Below are 22,348 nucleotides of genomic sequence, written 5' to 3'. Positions count from 1 at the left end.
GGGCTGGCAGCGGCGCCCCGGCGCGGGGCCGGGGGCGGGCCGAGGGTGCCGTGACCCCCGGCGGGGCCCTGCCCACCCGCCCGGCTCCGGCACCGGCTCCAGCGGCTGAAGTTGCCGAAGTTGGAGTTGGCTGCGATGTCCCTCGCCCGGCGGGAGCCCTGACGGGCGCTGCCCGTCCCGAGGCCGCCCGGCTTTGTTGAGGTTTTGTCGGCGTTTTGTTGGTTTATTTCCTCTTCGTTACCGTTTTTTCCGCCCTCCCGCCGCGGTGGATGGCCCGCGGTGGGCGCCGCTGGCCGCGCCGCCCCAGCCCGGGGAGGATGGTGGCGGCGGTGCTGGCCGGGCTGTCCCTGCTCAGCCTCCTCACCTGCGGCTACCTGGCCTGGGGCAGCCGCCGGGGAGGTGCCGGGGAGGCGCCGGGGAACCTGCTGGGAGAGGAGCCCGCCGCCGGCGCCCCCCGCTCGCAGCCGCACATCATCTTCATCCTGGCCGACGATCAGGGGTTCAGGGACGTGGGGTACCACGGGTCTGAGATCCGGACGCCCACGCTGGACAAGCTGGCTGCCGAAGGCGTCAAGCTGGAGAACTACTATGTCCAGCCCATGTGTACACCATCCAGAAGCCAGCTGATCACGGGAAAGTAAGTTTGCTGCTACTTCGTCATTAACCCCTCCAGCGTAAACGCTGTGCCTGCTGCAAAGAGCACGGGTGAACCTGGCGGGTTCACGTCTGGGTTATCCTATGGGCAGAAAGTGCCTCTTTGGTTCCCTTAAAACCCTTGAATGGAATGGGCTTGTGATAGTTTGAAATAGCGAAATAAAGCTGTCGCCCAGTGAGGCAGGAGGGTTCAGCACTGCGAGCTGCCCGGCAGAGTGCTGGAGCACATCCGTGCTCACGGCATCACTGACAGACGTGCTGGTTGTCAAGTAACGTTGCTATTGCTGGGGAGCGAGCAGCTCGGCCCTGCTCGCTGATTTCCAAGGGTCTCAGAGGAGGAGTCGTCTCAGGAATACGCCAGCCTTGTGTTTTCCCCTCTGTGTTCACTGCAGTTGGGTCACGGGTCTCGCTGGCGTTGTCTTGATGTGAGTTCTCTCCAAGGGTTATCCTGAATTTATGAGGTGGTTTCCCAGCGTGTCACGTGTGGATGGGCACAGGGGATTCAGGCTCTCTCAGCACCCTCACAGCAACGGCATGGCTCTTGTCACTTTGCAGACAATTACGAAGTTTACTGCTAAGCCACTAAAATAGGTGCCTCACCTAACGGGTGAAAGCGCTGGGTGGGTGTCGTGTGCTTTGCCTTAAAGTTGTGTTATACCGTGGTCTGTTAATAAAATAATTACCCAACCTCGGGGCCTTCCTACATCAGAAGGTTAATGAGGATTAAGGGTGGGGGGAGTTTATGCATTTGAACTGTAGGAACAATTTCCAAATAGCTCCAAGTGTGGACACAGTTACTGTGGAACAAAACTGCCTTGTTTCTGTTTAGCTTAACTCCCTTTGACAGGAACAGGGAACTCTTAAAAGAGCAAAACAAAATGAGAGGGGAAAAGTTTATTTTCTCCTTTCCCGAAGTATAAACAGGAACAAGGCCATGTTAATACTGCTGGTAAAAGAAACACATGTTAAATAAAACAAGCAACTGGCCTGGTGTCTTGCATCTGCATATGGTGGAGCTGGAGATAATTCCCGGTCTCGGTCTATTTCCCAGACTCGCTGGACCAGGGAGATGTGCATGGAGAGCTGACACATTATCTAGAGCAAGAATTCCACACAGGATTTTGTTTTGGTTTTATTTTTACTTCTTTGTGCAGACTATGTCTCGGAAGTTATTTCGAGACACCTCCTCACTCATTCACAAGAACAGAGTTGCCCTGTGGCAACTAAAGCAGCCGCTTTCAAGGGAAACGTGTGCCAGCGTAGCGTTCGGTGCATCTTGGTCGTCTTTAAAGGCACGCAGCAGTTGAAGGCCAGGAGCTCCGCCAGCAGCACGTAGCCAGCCAGCTTTCTGAGGATGATGGTTTGGGAAGCAGTGCTTTACAAAGGGAATGTCATGCTGCACAGGAATGACTCATGCAGCAGCTGCACGAATGGGATGACCGGGTTCCAGTGGAACCGGGGTGCCGCTCTGGCTCTTGGAGGCTGCAGAGGTTGTCTAAACGTGAAAAAAAAAAAAATACAAGTTAAGAATAAGTGTGACTCAGTTTAACTATTTTGATCGTTCTTTAAGTACAGTAAAAGGTAGGCATGTTCTGAGGAACCCTGCTCTTCTCATCGGCTTGCCAGGCGGAAATGGTTCTGCAAGTCTGCCTGCTTTGGTTTTGGAAACTTTTATAGGAAAAAAGAAACTCGCTTATCCTTCATTTATTTTCTTAATTTGCTGATCTAAAGCCCTTAGAGATTTTTTTTTTTTTAATGTTATTCTACTTTAGGGAAAAAGGAGCTGTAGAGAGCGAGCTATTTGTCATGAGTGAGAAATCAGGGAGGGATTGGTGAGGTGGCCAGGGGTTAGTAGGCTGGGTAGAGTACTCACAAGGCAGGTTCAGAGAATACCGTTTCCATTCTTGCTGAAGATAATGCTTTGATGACTGCTTTTAATGCCTTCTTAGAAGAGGCGTCTTAATTAAAATGCCAGCATTTGGACGCTGCTAATCCAAGGCAAGTGCTATTATTTCTTGAGTTCTTAAATGTGTTAGTTAGCTGGCTAAAGACCAGCTCATCATCTGAAGGATCACCTGGGTGCTCCATGCCTCCCAGTACACATCCAGTGCTTAATATAGTACCAAAGAATAGTTTAGGTTGGAAAGGGACCTTTAAAGGGTAACCTAGTCCAGCCCCCTGCCATGGGCATGGACACCTTGAACTAGAACCTGTTCCAAAAGTTACCCGTTGGATCAGTGGGATCCGGAGGGACCTGTGTAAATCAGAGTCATGAGGGAGCACTGACTCAGGTTGCCAAGGGGAAGTGAAATTTTGGAGAAGAGGAGACTTTGAACAGCCCAAGTTCTTCACAGGTTTCCAGGCAGCCCCTCCATGGCCTGTGTTAATAGAGAAACCCTTCTTTTGGTGGCTGTCCTGTGTGTGAATTGGCACAGGGAAGGAGGCTGGAGGTGACATGCTGGAAGGAAGAGGCAGAATTAGTTTTTTTCCCCCCTGTGCTGTACCGCAGTGTGGCAGCCGGTGAGCTTGTCATCCTGAACACTTCTGAGTCCCTGTCCGCTTTCTCACACCCTGTGTGTGAGCGTTTGGCTACTTTCCTTCCTTGCTTTCCCACAGTATTGTCACTTTCCCCATTCACTCCATCCAAAACTATTGCTTTTAGGCCACTAGTAGGGCTGGCTTCCACAACTTTTTATTTTGGGCTTTATTTCTGGGTGTGTGGGGGGGGGTTGCAGCTGAGCCGAGCCTCAGGAATGGAGAAGAAAGGCGTGAGCCAGTGGGCTGAGGGCCAGTGTGATGTGCTGGGGCCGTGCAGGGAGGTGAGGGAGCAGCGCTGCAAAGCAGCTGCGCAGCTGGGATGGCAGCAGGGACCTGGGTGACAGGGTGGGCTCTGCCTTGGGCAGCTCTGGGACACTGCCTGGCCTCTCCCGCGTCCTACAGCTGGGCTAAACCTTTGGTCGTGGTTGGGCTTGGGCGCGAGTGACAAAAATTGTCTCCAGATGAATTGTTTAGTGTGATACAGTGTCTTTTGTGGTTGTTTCCTTTTTGGAAGTATCAGGCGTGCCTCAAAACCGAAATAACTTGAGCGGAGTGGGACACCTGGCTGAAAGGCCGTGAGCTCAGGTGAGCACGTGTTGGGGTAGCTGCCCCAGTTGTGCGAAGCGGGCATTGTGCAGTGTAGTGGTATTTGCTGGAGCAATGCTTAATTTAGCAAAGGGGTCTGACAGTTAATGCTGGCTGATAAGAAGGAATCTGGACATAGTATGCTGTAAGTGCTTTTGGCATTATTTAGATACCCGCTCCCTCCTCTAGGCTCCTGGTTTTCTGCTGTCCATCAGACTTGCAGCCTGGAGACCATGCCGTGCGCTGGAATCCATCTGGGCCACAGGAAAGTTCCTCATCTATGCAGGAGCAGGGATTTCTCCTTGTAGAATCTGATGCACAGCTGGGCTTAGAGGTCAGTGAGAATCTGAACTCCTTTTCTGAGTCATGGAAGCCCTGCACTAGCCTCAGGAATGAGCTTTGCACTGTGGATGGAATGCAGAGATGGGAAATGCTGAAAGTCTGGGGAAATAAATCCTTTTTTTTTCCCCTGGGATAAAACGGCATATTGAGAATTTGCTCATCCAAAGAAGGCAGAAATAGATTGTGTAATCGGTTAGCATAATCTGAGTATTATTGTAATATAAGTAATTATATCTCTTATCTAATTCAGAAATGTCACACATTTATAAACATATATATATATATAGCTATATGTGTTCGGCATATGGCTCTAGGCATCCCTGTGTGGTGATACCTAGTTCAGCATTAAAAATGACAATGTTTGAGCAAGCTAAGATTTATTTTGGCAAACGGGAGTGGGCTAAGTACTTTGAGTTGAAAGCAGCGTAGCTGACTTGAAGCAAACAGAAATGCTTTAGTCTGAGGGTGCGAGTTCTTGCTAAGCCTCTTCTTTCCCTGCCTCCCGGGTGCATCCTGGCCCAGGCTGCAGCTGCAGCAGTGTGTTGCTCTGGGAAGGAGCCAGTACAGTGGTGCGTGCCTGGGAAGTTACCTGCTGTGCTCTGAGCTGCAGCGAAGGGTCTTGGAGCCTTGACGGGATGCTGGGAAGCGTATATAACACTCCATTAGACCTATTCCCTGTTCTGTAGTTAACAAAATATGAGGGCTGCAGGATATCAGCCTGGAGTACCAAGAGGTGACCTGATACTTTATCTGCTCTGGAGTAAAGGGGCTTGGCAGTCAGCGGTCCCGAGTTTAATTCTGATCGGTGTTTCCATCAAGACCGAGATGATGAAATAAAATGTTCTAATTAAATGTGCTGGCAAGATAGGAGGGCCTGCCAGCATTAAGGGGCTGTAGTGATACTGAAAATCTTCTTGACAAATTAGGGACATAATCTGAAAAAAAGGCAGAATTTAAGCCAGCAGTGATAAACAGAAGACACTCTGCTGAATTCCTGAAGCAGGAGGAAATTTAACAGGCTCAGGATGGTGATCAACTCCTTAGACAGTATTCCTTTGGAAAAGCAGCTGGAATTACAGTGCATCATGCACTGGGTATGGGGTCAAAAATGCAATGCTGTTACAAAAAAGGCGAACATCACGTGAGTTTGTGAGAACGTGGGGCCTGGTAGGTCTCTGAAGAGCCCTTCTTCTCCGCGGCTGGAGCACTTTTGCCCAAACTTGGGCATCATTCTCCAAGAGCACCGTGTGTATCATTGGAGAGCGTCCAGAGAAGGGTGATCCGATATCTCAGGGAGATAACTCGGGGGGAAGGATCGGAAGAGACAGAGTTGTTTAGTCTGAAGAAGAGAGAAATGGGTAGGGACGTGGTAGGTCTCCAGTATTTTAAGAGCTGTGCGGAGAAAGGGCATGGTGTGTGTTGTCATGACGGGTGGTACAAGAAAGGAGGGGCTTTCTGGAGTAGGGAGAACCTCAGGGCAGGTCAGAGGGAGAACCTTCAAGCATAAAGATTGTGGAACGCTGGAATAGAGAGTATAGACTTGGAGAAATTGCTGGGTCTCTCCACTGGCAGTTATTGAGAAGGATATGTCAGGAATGATGTAATGTAGTTGAGTCTGTCTTGGGGAAGAGGGTTGAACGTCTCTTCCAGCTCAGATTCATCTGTGCCTCATTTGAGGTACAGATTAATACAGAAGGCCTTCTGAGGAATGGTGTGAATAAAACACTGCTAAATGCCAGAAACCATTTCAGCGTTCACTCTGAGAGAAAATACGGCGTGAAAGTTTAATTTCAGTTTTCTCCTAGAAATTCCTGTTTTCTGCATCCTCGTTCTCTCTGGAAATTTTCAAGATTTTTCCCCCTAGGCCTCATAACTCTTGGGGTATGTCATTGTTTATTTCTGCTGACTTCTTTCAGGACCATTTGTGGGACGGCTGCCAAAGATGTTGAGGTATCTTTTTCCATGTTCTTACGTCTTTCACTCAGGATGACATTGTACATACACATACATGAGGCACACACAGAGAACAAGTAAATAACTAAAAGCAAGGACTTCTTTATTTTCTTCTGCCTCTGTTTGCTCTCCTCCGTCCTATGGAAAATTAGATCCAGGTACCGAGCTGCTCTGGGGTATTAAACTACAAGAGGTCTGTCCATATCACTGTAATTATTAATTGACTGCACAAAGGAGCACGTGGAGAACAGGGCTGGGAAGGAAGCTGCATGCAAACAATCCAGATAAAAAGTAGCACACGCAGGAAGTAGCAAAGCGTAGGACAGGTGGTGAGAACTTTTTCTTACATCGCTTTCTGGCAGCCTCTAAGAGTATTGTTTGATAGTCAAAGTCTGTTGCATGCTTCAAACAGCGTTGGCTGACATCTATAACTATATAGTGGAAATTGATTTTTGTTTTTCATTTTCCAATTTTAAGAAAAGTACAGTAAGCTAAAGAAATGTAGTTGGAAATAAATTTAGAAAATCCTCGGTTGTAAATTATCACTACTCCAAAGAGTTTGTTATAGGCTTTTATCCTGTGGTTTGGTGGTTTGTGGTTTTTTTTTTTGGCGTTTCAGCTGTGAAAGAGAAATTATATTCCGTGGAAAAGTTAAGCTTAAAATAATTAAGGAATTTAGCTCTTTTAGCATTGTTCCTGGTAGATGCTTTGTAACTGGTGACCCATAGTGCTGCCTGTGACGAGAAGGCGAGTGAGTGGTGGCAGTGGGCTCCTGTTCAGTTCTTCCTTTCCACTGTTACTCTTCCTTCATGAGACCCTTGAAGTGAATCAAGGTGGGAACCTGAGATGGGTGTCTGAAACAAAACTGGAAATGAAAAGATGGGGTCTGCTTTCCTGTCAGAGGATTTAGACCAAATTAAATGGGACAACTTAAATTAATGTTCTCATTAAAATGTTTCATAGAAAGATTTTCCAGGTTAGTGAGGTGGAGGTCAGAAGAAGGGAAAAATCTGTCCACGTTCTTTCTGTCTCTGTGACACTTGTGTGGGTGATAATACCACACCTGGTGCTTTGTCTTCATGCTCGTGTGTATCTTAGTTCAGGGTTTGAATTTTTATTGCACTTCGGGTTTTATGTCAATCTTTGAGATTTCCTATTCCCCCCACAGTTTTTGCTTCACTTTGTATTTATTCATAGTCAGATTTTCTGTGCTGAATTGAGTTTGCTCCATTCTAGAATGTCTGTTCCGGAATGAAGGAGGTAATTTCACCAGCTGTTTCTCAATTAATATAAATAGCACAAGGCAAAGAAGATGGTGCCTGCGTGAGTGATCTTATGTAGGATGTGTTAGCTTTCTGTGCATCAGTAAGTGCTTTATCAAAGCTGCCCAATTTATTCGTCTTCTCACTTAAAAGCCAGGAGACCTGGCTGCTGACCTCACCTTCTCTCTGCACGTGTAAATTAGGAGGCTGGAATGCAATAGTGAGAGTTCAGAAAGAGCCCAAGACAGCCCTAATGGGTAACAAATGTAAAGGATTAATACAAAAGGTGTTTTAACCGTTGGGGTTTGACTAAAATAGCTCTGAAATTGCAGGATTTTAAATGGGGAACTTTATTGTACGTGCTGGCCTATAATAAGAAAGCAGTTAAATATGTTTCATCATTCTGGTTCAACTGCAGTTGTAATAAGTTAATTAGTGGTGTCAGCTATCACCTACTTATTAATTCAGGCTCTTATCAACGTATTATCAGGCTCGAGGTTGGAGGGACAGGATGTTGCTGAGTTGGAAAACAAATCTGGGATAATTAGGTACATTTTAATCCTCTTCAAACACAAAATTATCTTCTCAAATGCATCTCTGCAGATATTAGATAATAAGCATTGAAATAGACATTATTAACATCAGAAGTACGTTGTGGCCCCGGAGCCTTTATTTTCAACCTTGGGGCAAAAAATTCACATATAGAAACCAAACCTATTCCTTATTTTTCTTACACTTAAACACGCGGTTAATGAGGATGCTTGTGCCATGGCAGCTTTCTCACTGGCATGGCACTCTGATTGTAAATGCAGGATTCAAACTGAATTACTTTGGCTTTTGATATAACTTTTTTTTTTTTTCTTTTTTTAATTGAAATATTAATTCAGCTTTTTGGAGTACATTTTAATTCCAGCGCATCCTCTTATCAGAATATTAGTTGTTTTCCAGCCAAACCTCTTGTGTCCATTTTCTGATTCAGTCTACTTTTATCTCCATTTATGCCTTTTAAAGCGCTCCTTCCCTGAAAGAGAATTTTCTCCCATTATGAGATAACATTATGTAATTTTTCTTAGCATTTATAGAACACAAGAGGGTACCAAAAGGTACAGCTTTAGAGGCGATCTCTGTGATAATAAGCTCTCATGAGAAATGACTTCCCTTCTGTTTTGAAGAGGCAGAAAATTACAAATTCGAAGAAACACTGTAATTTGAGGAAAATGGGAAGCTGAAGGGAGAGGAGAAAATGAGTCTTAGGGTAGGGGGAAGGAAAGTAGGATCTTTAGACTAAATATACTCTAATAGACCCTCTGTTGCCTCACAAATTGTACCTCTCTGAATGTAATAAGCTTTGTCAAAACAATATTTGCCGTCACATTCTGTATCCTCGGTTTTAGTTGTCACGGATCAGAGTCGATAAAGTCAGAGAAAACTGGGTTTGAGGGGACCTCTGGAGGTTGCTGAATTAGGTCTCCTGCCAACTTCTATCACACAGCAGGGACGCACTGACTTTTGAAACTCTTCTTCATTGTTTGTTTCCTCATGGAAATAAAAAAAATATTGCCAAGTATTCAAGAAATTGGAATCTTGACTGTTAGGGAGTTCCCTAACTCCACCGTGTTGTCAGCTTTAGGAAAGAAAACTGGTTTGTGGATTTTTAATATTTAGTATTTAATTTTTTTTTCTTCTAAAGGGCCAACTGATGTAATTAGGGACTTTGTTAATGACCACAGCATGATGGCAGCTCCTTCCCTAATTGTTCCACGGTCTCATTTTCAAGAGCCTTCAGAGGAAGCTATTTCAGTCTGTTTGCTGATTTTCTTAAGACCAGATTTTTTTTTTTTACCATTGTACATCCTTGACTACCACCGTTCCACATTAATTCTGATTTGCAATCTGTTTAATTCTTGATTCTTAAATTATTTGATGGTTTTGGCTTGTCACAATAAAATTCTTGGTGGAGCGGAGGAAGGAACAATTTACTTCTGGGTTGTTTCTCCCCCTGTAGAAATACTCTAGGCAAAAAATGAAATATTTACTGCTTGGTTTATGGCCCTCTCCATTCTTACCAGCTTCTAAGATTCCTCCTTACCAGCTTACCAGTTTCCTACTAAATGTGACCTGGAAGTGCACTGGGGTTTAATAGCCTGAATTTCAGCTGTTGCCTCCTACATTGCCTTGTCTTTACCAGCAAACTGATTTAAAGGGACTTCATATATATTCACATTTCTGTAGCTGTTCCTGGCAAATCCTTAAAGTGCTTTTGAATCTGAAAAACTGTAATGTCAAGATGATTCTTACTCTTCAGCGTGCATCCTCCATGTATCTGAGTCATACCTGCTCACTTGGGTAACAAAAACATTTATTTTGTTACCATTAACCATGGTGAGTCACCCTAATGCAGAATGAAATTCGTGGGCTACTCTGCTTTGCTTTTCTTTACAAACAAGATGCAGCCTGAGAGATCTTAAAAGAAAGAAGAACAGCGTGGAGCATTTCTGTATTAAACGATTTCATGTCCTAGTTGGGTTTTGGGGATACTTGGGGGACATTTCTGCTCCTTAATAAGTGATTGATTTGCAGAATAAATGTATTTGGGGTGAGAAGGAGGAGCAACAGCTCAAGCAGTGAGTCAGACGATCGGGATTTTGCTTCCTGCCCTCGTGATCGTTCGCCCAGGTTCATGTGTTTGGAAAGGCTTCCTGTGGGATGAGGGTGCCCATCGCCCAAGGGGAACGTGGTGAGCAATCCCTTTCCTCCCCAGTTGACCTGGAGGAAGCTGCTGCCTGGTTTGTGTTTCTCCGGTAATGTAGGTGTGTGTTTTAGAAAATGAGACTATTTATTCACTTGACCCGGCTGCCAGTTCCTTCTGCAACCTCCCCATCCTTCTAGGGGAAAACCGCAGGAAATGATTCTATGCACAGTAATACTGGTGCTCTGTGCAACCCTCCCCTCCTGTCCTTCAGGATGCCTCCCTGACCTTTTTCACACTATCCCCAGAAAACACTCAAGCCTTTCAGGTCATTCCAGAATTAGTTTTAAACATTTGCAGCCTCCCAAACCACTTCCAGGCTTTTCTGGATACCAGCCCACCAGGATGTCCTTTTGGAGCCTTCTCTCTGCTTCCAAGGCCAATCAATCTGGCTGCCAGACTTAAATCCATTCTTTTCATTTTCCTCGTTATCCTGTCTCCGGCACCAAGCAGAGGAAGAGCCAAACCGAGTCTTCTCCACACGGGTGAATTGTCTCACCTTGTCCTTTAGTTCTCTGATTCTCCAGATATTTTTTGGCTGACGAGCAGATTGATGTGTCTTTCAGATACAATCAGAATTTATGTTCCTGTTAATCAGTTACTGGCATGCATAAAGAAATAATACTTATACTTTCCTTATCACTGTTTTCAAGCTGGATTAATTATAGCTGATCACAGTTGTAAATACACTTCAAGGGGTATAAAAGGTAGTACTCCTTGCACAGTTCTGAAATTATTTTGAAACAGTTAAAAAGCCTGTTGTCAAAGGAGATTATCTAATAAATGTTTGGTTTTGTACCATGGAGCTTTCCATCAGCATTGTATTTTAAACTGGAAGGGAAAAGGTGATACTATCAGGGAGGAGAAGGAGCTTCACAAAGTTCTGCTACTCCCAGGAGTGTTTGGAGAAGAAAACAAACCCAAGGCACTTGGAAGGAGTTCAGGGATTTCTAATTAGATGTGACATGCTATGATAAGCGATGTGATGTGATATATGGGCAAGATTATTCGCCTTTAAAGTTCACCCTTCTGTATTCAAACCGCGCTTCCCCGATTTACTCCAAGCCCTGGAATTCAGTTCTCTGCTCCTGCCAGGCTGCCTTAGCATCGCAGGGAAATGTGTTGTTGCACTGGGGTTGCAGGTGCTCTGAGAACAAGGTGTTTCCAGGAAAGCAGATGTTCCTTGTCCGCCCGCAGCGTCCTCGGCGCCGCGGTGGCCCGGCTGCTCCCGCGGGAGCAGCTGTGTGCTTTGGGTACAGATTCCCCATGTGCTGCCGGGGAGCTGCTGTTCCTCACCTGAGCTCTGTGGATCTCGGCTTTTCCTGCGCAGCCCCGTGGGCCGTGTTGGAGAGAATCCCAGCTGGACTCACTCCCCACAGCGTGGTGCTCCCTGCGTGGTTCCCTTTATGGCTCCTGAGCTGGCTGGCTTGCTGCTGGACAGTTCAGAAGGGAGGGAGCAAACTGACATTCATTGCTTTGCGTCCACAGGAAAGTCAAGAAAACAAAGTTTGAAGAATTCCTAATAAATTGCCACGTCTGTCCTTCCTCAGGAAATCATGTAAAAAATACTGTTTTAATATGTGGGAACATCTTGTTCCTAAAAACTTTCAACAGAGATTTCCACACTTTCCCCAGGCAGTCTCAGCTGTAATTTGGGTTATATAACTTTTAAACTGTCTAACTTCCATCTTTCCTCCTGCAGTTTAAGCCTCTGGTCTCTTGGCAATTTTCTCTTTGCTACAAAAGGTGATAAATCTCCTGTACATCTGACTCTGTTATCACATCTCTGCTCTTCCTTTCTCTAGCCTGAGTAAATTCAGTTCTTTCCATCTTTCCACACAGATCTTGGTTTATATACCTTTGATGGCTCTTAATGTGCTCCTGTGGATTTTTTTTATATCTGGGCCTATTTTTTATGGAAAAGCGTCATCCGAAACAGGACTCAATGTTCCAGTAAAAGTTTGACCGGTCCTGCCTTGATATCTTATTCTCAATCCCAAAGTTACTGAAATATTTTCACAGTTGAGTAATTGGAAGGCAGCACATCAACTCCTTTACTGGCATGAATTGTACCTCAGCAGAAAATCTGGGCAAAGCGTCTGTTTATCAGAGAGTGTTTGAGGCTTTCCCACTGCTGATGGGTAGGAAATGTCACAAGAACAACAGATCTTGTACTATTTTTTACCAGTTCAGCTGTGATCTGCCAATTAAACCGAGCTGATCGTCCTTATGGGCTTGTTCCTGTGAGAACTCCCACGTTCTGTGCAGCGCAGGGCGAGGTGTGCTCAAGCCACACCATCCCATGGTAGGATAACAGCCAGGCTGGAGCTCTGGCCCCTTTCTCAACGTTCGGATACGAAGCAAATGCATTTTCTTTTCCTCTGACAGACCTGGGAGACCTGTGTTTTACTGCCTGACTAAAAGCAGGATGTCGTGGTTTCCCTAACCCCTCGTGTAGGTCCTGATAAGACAAAGCTTTTTTCCACAGCACCAAGTGGTTGCTGACTCACCCTCAGGCTGGGCTACCAGCAAGCTCCAGATCTTCTTTTCTGCGAGAGACTTAAGCTAGTGCCGTTGATTGTTCCACCCCAGAAGTGGTGCTTTGTGGATTTTGTAAGTGAATTGCCTCCTCTTCAGTTCAGGTTATTCCTCTAATTCAATTTCCTTTTGAATTTCAGCTCTCCAGCGGGCAGTGCAGCAAGCTGATGAGTGCAAATTCACAGTCCGAACAGGTTGTGGAATTTAACCTGTATGAATTTCACCTTAAACATATATTCATAACCCCTGTGAAAATAATCACTCAAAATGTAATTAACCCAATTGCTTTTTCTAATTCCTCGCAGATGTACTTTAAGAATGAAAAAGCCTGCAGCTTAAATATACGTATTCCAAATTTTTTATTTTACAGCTTGAATTTGCCAAATCAGTTTTCAGTGTTAGTTAAAGAAATCCTATGGACATATCATAAAAAACGGTTTGGGTTGAAAGGGACCTTACAGCTCATCTCGGTCCACCCCCTGCCATGAGCAGGGACACTTTCCACTATCCCAGGGTGCTCAGGGCCCCATCCAACCTGGCCTTGGACGTTTCCAGGGATGGGGCAGCCACAGCCTCTCTGGGCAACCTGTGCCAGGGCCTCACCCCCTCACAGTAAAATGTCTTTTTCCTGTTGTCTTTTTCAGCCTTGGGCTTTCGGAGTCTTGGGTGTTTACGTGTTTTGAGCTTGTTTTGGTTTCTCTGTGTTTCTGGTTCATCTAACAAAATAATGATCTCGGGTTTTGGCGCACCAACGTCAAACGACCCGTGCCGTTGTCCATGCATCCTGCTCTGCTGGAGTGTCACTGGCTGTCACCTGCAGGCATTACATGAAGATAAGAATAGGCCGATTGTTCCATCTTCATTTGTCTCGGTATTTCTCCGAAGAAATGAGGCGGGCGGTTTCCCAAATGAGCAGACAGAGCCTTCTCTGTAGCTGTGGTGTTGTGCTGAGGCCAGCAGGGCAAGGCTGGAACAAGCCGGGGATCCAGGCTGTCCTGATCGGAATCTTGACTGTGGACCTGTGACAGTGAGTGAGGAGGGATTTGTTTTTCACAAGTCGTAAAAGATGAAGTTGCTGGATTATATTTCATCACAGAAAATGGTGTCTGTTGCAGGTGCCGGTGCTGCTAAGTCTCATGCAGGGCCAGAAAAAATAAGGCAGCTGCAGCTCCGGTATTCAAAAATACAAATACATTTGTGCTCTTTAAAATTCTTACTTCTCTGCTGAGCAAAGACCAGTTAAATGAGTTCATGGATATTGACAAAAAAAGGCATTTTCTTAAAAGACCATTGGAAGCTTTCAGGTCTTTTGGGGTAGGTACATGTCCTTAACAGCAAGGACATTTCCTACAAAATTACTGCTGGGCCTTCATTAGGTTTTAAAGACTAGAGATGACCAATTAGGCACACTTCAGCTGTTTCCTCTGCTATAGTTAATACTGCTTTTTATTAGAATTATGACTTTTATTTGCTTTTGAACCATGTCCACCAAAATGAAATTGTCAGTCGTTATGGGTGAATCGGATTTTGGTTTCGGGAATAAACCATGCGTGCTCCTATTTGTGCATAAGAGTTTCTTCCTTGCCAAAACCCCATGGATTATGATGAAGAAGGGAAGAAAAATGATTCCTCGCCAGAGTAAAACATAAAAGATATAGATACAGATATAGATATATAAATTGCCAGTTTCTTTTTATAAACTGGCATTACTGGAGAGGGCAAGGCCTGTTACTCAGCCGCTCTTCTGTGGAAAGTAAATGTGCTGTCTCACTTGAGCTCGGTCTTCTGGCAACCAGTGTGCATGGCCAGAGTAGTTTGCTTTAAAGAAACACAGCAGAAGTGTACAAAGAAAACCCCCACCCTTGTCTAGCCTAATTCCCTTGGCTCACACAAGGGAAATTTTGAATTTAGCAAATGGAACAAGCGTGCTCCAAGCCTGATCTGTTTGGGAGCAGTTGATAAATTGTGTCAAAACAGTCCTGCGTACTTGGAATTAAATCCTGCACATTTCTGAAGAAACACTTGCAAATATTACCACTCTGCAGAAGTGACTGAAACAGTTGGTGTTGGTGCAACACTGGCCGGGCAGGAATGGAATTAAAATATTTCCTCTCTGCCGTCTGCTCGAGGCTCATCAGCTGCTGATGCCACAGAGAAACTCGGGCTGTCTGTGGTACCCTGTTCCTAACTGAAAATATTTTCCCGCATAAACATTTTTTAACGAAATCTTTCAGCAGTTCGGGCTTTCGCAGCGATGCTTTGATTGCAGTCAGTTTTCTCCCCACGAAACTCAGCATAGATAAAGACTGATTTCAGTGTTCTCGCGGTTCAGAAAACGGAATTTTGAATTTTTAAAATTCGTTTTCATTCTTTTTTCACCAAAGACAGCCAGTGAGTGTACTTGATCTCCCACCGTGCGCTGGGTGAATGTATGTAACCCGTGTGGGGAGGTGTGCTCCACTTTTTCCTCTGCCTTTCGATCCTGTCAAGCCAGTGATGCTCCATTAGCATCAGGGACGAGGGATGTGGTGGCCCTGCCATGGGGCGTTGGAACCAGCTGATCTTTAAGGCTCCCTCCAACCCAAACCACTGTGCGATTCCATTTTTCTAATTCTATCATTTTCCATTAGTGTGCTTTTACACTGATGCATCTTCAGTTTGTTATCTGAATGCACCTAAATTTCGGAGCCAGTGGAGCCTTTATTCACAAGGTTTTATTTGATACGCACGGTTTTGCCACGGTTAAACCAGAAATAATTCATTAAACGCAAAATGTCATTCCCTTGAAGGTATAATTCGATCTACCTCGTAGAAATAAAAGTGTGGATTTTCTTGAGTAACTTGCTTAGTTAAATAAATCTGAAGAAACCCAGACAGTCCATTTAGGTGAGGAGTAGGCCCTTGAAGACGGGAAGTACATGCAAAACAGAGAAATGCACCCACAGCAACACACGGAATTCTAAATGCAGCTGAACTGTGTGTTCCTTCCCGTCTTCTGTCCCCTGCTGGGATTGTGTCTGTGTGGTCCAACTGGAGATTGGCATGCCAGGAGCATGGCAGGGAGAGAACAGATTGCTTCCCTTCACTGACACAGAGGATTTAACCTATTTATGGCACTCGGGTGTCAGCACAGAAAAAGCCAAGCGTGCCCAGGCTGTGTGCTGATACCACTTGCTCTGAATTCACACCTCATCAATCCATTATTTAAGGAAATGGGGGAAGAAAGGAGCCGTGTTTTAATTGGGGGAGGTGGATGATAACGCCAGGCAAGCAAGTGGCCAACCTGCTCCTGAACCAACGGCAAAACCTTTTCTGGGAAGGAAAATGTGATTCCCTTACCTGTGACTGTCACCGAGAACATGGGGAGAGTCTCTGAGCCACGGACACTGCGGCTTCTTGAGTCTTAAAGCCTTTTCTGCTGCTTGAGCCGCTAGCTTGCTTTAGGATGGAAAGCTGCAGTGTGCAGGCACACCGATTAATTTTTGTCCCTTCTCTGCAAGAAAATAAACTCCCTGCAGGTAGAGAAAGGCCATCAAATGCTTTTTTTTAAAAGCAGCTGAAGCCATGGTCGTAACTGGGAAGAATTTTGACGTAGGAGTTGTTAAGGCGGGAGAAGTGGAATTTTTTTAAGCAGATTCCTGAGGGAGTGAGTGGGAGAAATCATTCTGTCTGCTGAGAGCATGAAATAATGTGTGTGCATTTGGGGGGTTTATTAGAGGGCAAAGTCTGCTTTGTGTGATTCCATTTGTTTAGCTACTTAATTCAAGTCTCTCTCTTCCGTCTATAGGCTGATCAAGAGCTCCGTAGTAGTCAGGCACTTGAAAATTTTAACCTTTGTCAAATTGTTGTTTTGTTGCATTTTCTTGTCTCAGTAACACACCTTGGAAACTGCAGATTCCAGGAGAGAATGAGAATTTTCTTCTCTTTTTTTTTTTTTTTTTCATCCCTAGGGAAGGCAGGAATAAAGAAAAATTGTTTTCTTTTCAGCCAGAAAAGCAAAATAAAAAGCAAATGGATGGGCAACAAACAAAGCTTTTTATTGTGTTGGCTCCAGTATTGTGTTTCTTACCAGCACAATATCTGCAGCTGGATTAGCTGCACTATTACCTATAGTATAGTGGTAGTAGGGCTTCCACCTAGTGGAAGGTTCCTTGCCCATGGCAGTGAGCTTGGAACTGGATGAGCTTTAAGGCCCCTCCAAGCCAAATCATTCTGTGTTTCCATGGCCCCAGTAAGGAAACCCCAGTGACCCAGAGAGGCTTTTATTCCAGCACACAAAATCCTTAAATGTGGCCGATGCAAAGGATATTTATGGGCTCAGAAGGAATGCTGATCAGAGATTTTTCCGGAGGAGATGAAATAAAAACGAGGTTTGTTCATGAGCGAATGCTCTGAATCGTGGTGAGGCTAACGTCTTAATTTTGAGTCCAACTAGGAAAGAGTTGGAACAGCAATTTCAGACCCTGCACAGGGAATGCAGGTAATCTCAGAAGAAAAGGAGGTATTTGACTTAGATCCTAGGACCGCAATTGGCTGTATTTTTAAGCATGGGCTTTCATCCTTCGTCCCATAGGAATGGGAATGAAGACAGATGGGAAGAAGGGAGGGGGAAGAAAAAAATCCAAACAAAGGCACTTTTCCTGAACTGGAACAGTTTGGAGGATTCTAGAAAATGTAGTCAATGCTGAGCTATTTAGCAGTGTTGGACTGGGGTAGTTCTGTGGGCTGTGTTAAACGCCTTGCATTAGATATTTATTTTTCCATAATACTGGGAAATCTTTGTGCACTTTGTGAAGCACCAGATGTTAGCCTGGGATTGCCTTGGAACAACCTGGGTATCACTGGCACCTGCAGATAATTCCAGATATGCAGTAAGGTCCACTGACATACCTAGCCATTATTTTGCTGGCGAAAATCAGGGTTTACATTACCCCACGCTGAAAGAGGAGCTGTTCTTCCCTTTTCCCTTCTCTTATTTTTTGTGTGGGGGTGTCTAACTAAAAGCTTTTAATTCGTTCAAAGAATGAATTCAAAGCTGTTTGCGCTTTATGCCTTTAATACATCAGAATGCCAACGTCTCCAGCAACCTCGCTCTTAACATTGAGCGGAAATTTATCGTCCTTGGAGTTGACTTGTGGCACCGGCGACACCCAGAATTGCTGTTGTGGGGTTTATGTTGGGTTTTATATGACAGCCCAGGATGATGCATTTCTCAAAGCACTGGAGATGCAATTTCAGACAGGCAAATGGGAATCAGTCAATGGGTCAGAGCAACACAGTTCAAAGGCCCATAGTTCATAAAATATTTATGTGCTGTTATAAAAGTAAAGAGGAGAGGGAGCTTATGTAACGTACCGAAAAAATGAAGAGCCAGCAGAAAACTTCCTCTCCCATCCCACAACTGGACTGAACTTGCATATTTCCAGAGAAAGTGTGTCCAGCCATGGCTTTTCCACAGCTATCCCAGGATGTCTGCCATTTCAAATCCAGCAATTCAGTTCTTTGCTGTTCTATTGTTCCTAGATGGATGCATCACGTCCAAGCTATGCTCACTGTGACCAACTGCGGAAAACTAGTTTGCCACAAGACGTTTTTGTTGGTTCTTTTAGTATAATAATGTAATTGCAAGGGGAAAGGGGAAGGAGGAGAGCAACATCAGAAAATGCACTGGATGGTTTAAATTCGAATGACATTTCAAAGAAAATCACTCCAAAACACCACAACACCCCCCCTAAGCAGAAAAAAAACCCAAAAAAATCTGAACTTCCAGGCAATGAAAACCTGAGAGGAAATTTTGTTTCATGTTAGCTGGCTCTTGGTGTCCTTTACACTGTTGTTGCCTGTTGTCATTCAGATTTTTGAAATTATCTGGATTTTCAGATAAGTGTCTATTTGGTTTTAAAATACTGATCTTATATTGGCTCTATGTCTAAAATATTATGCGCTGAAAGTTCTAAAGGGAAATGTGAAACAAATAACGAAAGGCCTGATGTATACTTTCAGGTAATGTTACTAACTGGAGGAAGCCCTGTTGGAATTACTGAGCTCCACTCTGATTCTAGTGTGGTCTTTATGGATTTTTTCATCTTTCCTTTCTTTCTTACACCTCGTTTCTCCGTAGTGTGGTGTAGCAGTCACCGTCCTTACCAGGAGACGTGGCTGCCGTTTCCCCAGGTGACCGTCAGCCCTGCTCCCCTCTTGAGGAATAGATTAGATGAGAAACACGGGAGAAACTTCCAGGTCGGAGCCAGAATGCAGATTGAGCCCAGACTCCTGGCTCCCAAAGGATGCAGGCAGAGGCTTTGCAGACCTTTTGCTGCTCTCCCATTCTGCTGCTGCTGCTGACTCTTTAGTCACCTCGCCTGCATTTTGGTTTTGAACGCACAGGCTTAAGCCTGGGTTTGAGAAGCAGATGCTTGACTTTAACACAAACAATAGCAAAGAAGTGGGTCCTGCAGTTTGTCGAGCACTGCTCGTGAAAAGCTGGGCATGAAATGGGACTGTTGAGGAATTTTACAGTCAAGCAGCCAGATTACCAGAATTCAAAATACATTAAGTGCTGAATATTGAATAAGCCAGCCGGGAGAGCTCGTGAAGAACCAAGGCGGCGTGGTTAAGTTGCAGGGGCACATTCGCAGAACAAGTTGAAAATGTGTTTTATGGTGTGCACCCACTGCTGTGAAAAACCTGGTGAGGTGATCCTGGACAAGCCCAGTGCTCTGACAATATGTACAAAGCTGGCAGTGGCTTACTGCACTGACTTTGCGCGGCTGTACGCGGGGGTTTTGATTTGTCTGTTTGGTGGGACGAGTTATACGCTGCTGTCACTACTGGGACAATAGATAGGGATGTTGTCACCGAGTGAGCTGACAGGCTCCCTGCAGGGTTACACCTTCCTCTGGCTCCGTGTCTCCTGTGTGACCCACTGGAGCTACAGCCCACAGATTTGTTTAGGGAGTGGCAAAGTCTCCTGCAGACAAAGCTGAGCGGATGTGGTGTTGCGGTGCCAGCAGCGTTCCTGACACGTTCCCATCCCCTGAACGCGGGCAGTGCTCTGTGGCGGTGTCACCACTCGTCACCTCTCTGTGGTGTGGCACAGGCTTAGCACAGACACTGCTACACAAAGTCAGCGAATTGCTGCGGGATTGATTTGCTCCTCCTTTAACCTTCCTGGCTCCTGAAGAGGAAAGAAACATTTAGCTTTTTCACTCAAGACAGATGCAAAGCTTGCCTGATCCTTGTCTTTTCTCCTTCCCTCTTTTCCCTTTGCAATCCCCACAATTTCTGAATTTCTATTCCCACCCAGAGAAGAATGTTGCAAATAACAAGAACAGATTCTAAATGGTGATGCTTTGTTCAGCATTACACCATTTTGTAAATTTTGATGTTGTTGCCGGGATTATTAACCACTGAAATGCATAATTTCACAACCTGGACAGGTTTTAAATGATTTGGAAGCCACAAATTATTTACCACTGATTGAGTAACTTTCCACAGAGTTGATTTGGCTTCAGAAGAATGGATGGGTTATGACCTTGCTGTCATATTTTTCCAGCTAATGTTTGGCTCCCACTGGAAAGCCTGGGGTTGGAGACCAAATGTGTAGGAGCTGCTTTTCTGTGATGGTGATAATTTCAGTTTGGCACCTCTGAGAAAACAGAGCATGTCCTTTTCATCTTGAAGGAGCAGATTTTTTTAAAGGAAGCTTAATAACGCAGATTGGGAATCGGTGGTCTTTTGGTAGTTTCTGTTGCTTCTATCGATTTCAGGGAGATTTAGGAACCTTTTTGAGAATCCCTATTTGTGTGTTTAGCTGTAAAAAATACAGACACTGTAAAATTCCTTTGGAAGTGCGCTTAAATGTCAGTTCAAGAGCAGCCAGTTGTTTAGATCCACCCTGTTCAAGAAAGCTCTTCTGTCACCAAGGAATTTGAGCAGGTGTAGAAGTTCCATCCATACAAAGGTGTCTTCTCAAGTCGGAGCTCCATAGCTGTTTAGTGAATCACATGCTGATAAACGCTAAATGTGTTTCCCCTTCTCCTGAACAACTAGTGTTTCTCAAAGAATCACTGCTTCCACCTTTTATTTTTAATTTTAAATGAGTGATCTTCATTTTCTGGGGGGGGTGTCTGCCCTTAAATCCCTCCTCACAGGGTACGTGATGCTCATGTCACTCTACTTAAATAATTATTTTCAGACAGGGGGAGAAAGCCCCACAGAAGGCAGCACACAGTGCTGATGGTATCTCTACATAGGTTCCGTTGGTGTATTAGGAGTTGCTGGATATGTTGAATGCACGCTGCCGAAACTTCGTGTGCGTGTCCCATTTACGCCTCACTTGCTCTTATCCAGCTCACCCCCTTACATGAGTCATTTTTGTGGTATTTTCTCTGGGATCAAAATCACCCACGAGCATCTTGAATAAGGCGCAGCTTCATTAATACATTAATATTTTATAGCAAATATTTTATGTATGCCTTGTCTGCTTTTATACGTAATTGCTGGACGCTTCAGAGACTGTTTCTAGATTTTTGTTGGACCAGCAGCAGCAGGGCACCTGTTTCCATTCCGCCCTCTATTTTATGCTCCGTTTTATTTCCAGGGATGTCGTTGCATCACAGCCCTGGTTCCCGTTAGGCTTTTGGACGCTGCCTCAGTGCAAGCAGCAAAGCAAGATGTGAGTGAGGAGCAGTGTGAATGAGAGTTAGGAGGGATTAGGGAGTGCAGCAGTGACATCCAAGAGAGCACTGCTTGTTTTGCTAAGCCGGATTTAGGAGGGAAATTAAGAAGCATTTTTCCAAATCTCTTCGTTATTCGTCGCACGGTGGCCTAGAAACAGATGTGCTGTTAACCTCTGTCCCGTCTTAACTCCAGCTTGCTCCCTTCTCTGGCGTGGGAGGCTGGGGGAGAAATGCAGCAGGGTGGTGTGGGGGGCTTCGCAGTGTCCGTGCCGTGGCATCTTGCCCCATCAAATGTGACACGGAGAGTTCTCTAATTCCATCCCCAGAGCAGCCTTACGTTTCTCCTAGCCCTTGCCTAATTTGGCCAGGGAGCGAAGGTGGCAACTCAAATCCATTGGTGCAGGAGCAGAGAAATCCCTGTGAAGTGCCACAGAGCTTCATCAAGTACCATTAGTGACAGGACGAGAGGGAGGAGCCTCAAGCTGTGCCAGGGGAGGGCTTAGGTTGGATAGCAGGAAAAACTTCTTCACCCCAAGGATTGTCAAGCTCTGGAACCACCTGCAGCTCAAGTCACCACCCCTGAGAGGTTTCGAAGACACGCAGGGGTGGCACTGAGGGACATGGTTTAGCAGTGGGATCGGCGTTGTCAGGTCGCTGGTTGGACTCAGTCCTAAAGGTCTTTTCCAACTGTGGGTCCCAGTGAGCTGGTCACGTAGTGCTGAAGTTGCTTTCTTCCTTTTGAGTTCCAACACGTGGTGCTTTGAATACGGACATTTCACTTCCCCTTTTTAATGCTGTACCATACAGTGTGTGCTCTCTCTGATGTGGTAGTTAAAAAATTGACTGACAGCCCTGCAAGACTGCTCCCCACCCTTCTCCCTGTGCTACAATAGCACACCTACATCCACTCAGACACTGGCAGGGAAAGCAGTTCCTTTCCATGTGGAACCTCCCCTGTGAGTAAACAAAGATGTTCCATTTCCCCGTGGTGTCAGTCAGGAATCTGTCATGTGGGACCCGGGTTGATGCAGTTCCTCATTATCTTA

At 45.3% G+C, this 22,348-nt stretch overlaps 1 protein-coding gene across 1 annotated transcript in view; it reads left to right on the top strand.

The window, feature by feature from the left end:
* The first annotated feature begins 254 nt into the window (after nt 1-254).
* Nucleotides 255-22,348, top strand: part of ARSJ (arylsulfatase family member J) — a 34,271-nt gene continuing 12,177 nt past the window's right edge. Inside the window, exon 1 of the mRNA XM_066184854.1 lies at nt 255-637. Coding sequence (XP_066040951.1) covers nt 270-637 — 368 coding nt within the window. The 5' untranslated portion in view covers nt 255-269. The remainder of the gene's footprint in view (nt 638-22,348) is intronic.

The sequence above is a fragment of the Chamaea fasciata genome, unplaced genomic scaffold, assembly GCF_029207755.1.
Source record: "Chamaea fasciata isolate MVZ Bird 193981 ecotype frontalis unplaced genomic scaffold, bChaFas1.0.hap1 SCAF_6, whole genome shotgun sequence".
Taxonomy (NCBI): Eukaryota; Metazoa; Chordata; class Aves; order Passeriformes; family Sylviidae; genus Chamaea; species Chamaea fasciata.
This window is presented reverse-complemented; position numbering and strand designations above follow the sequence as displayed.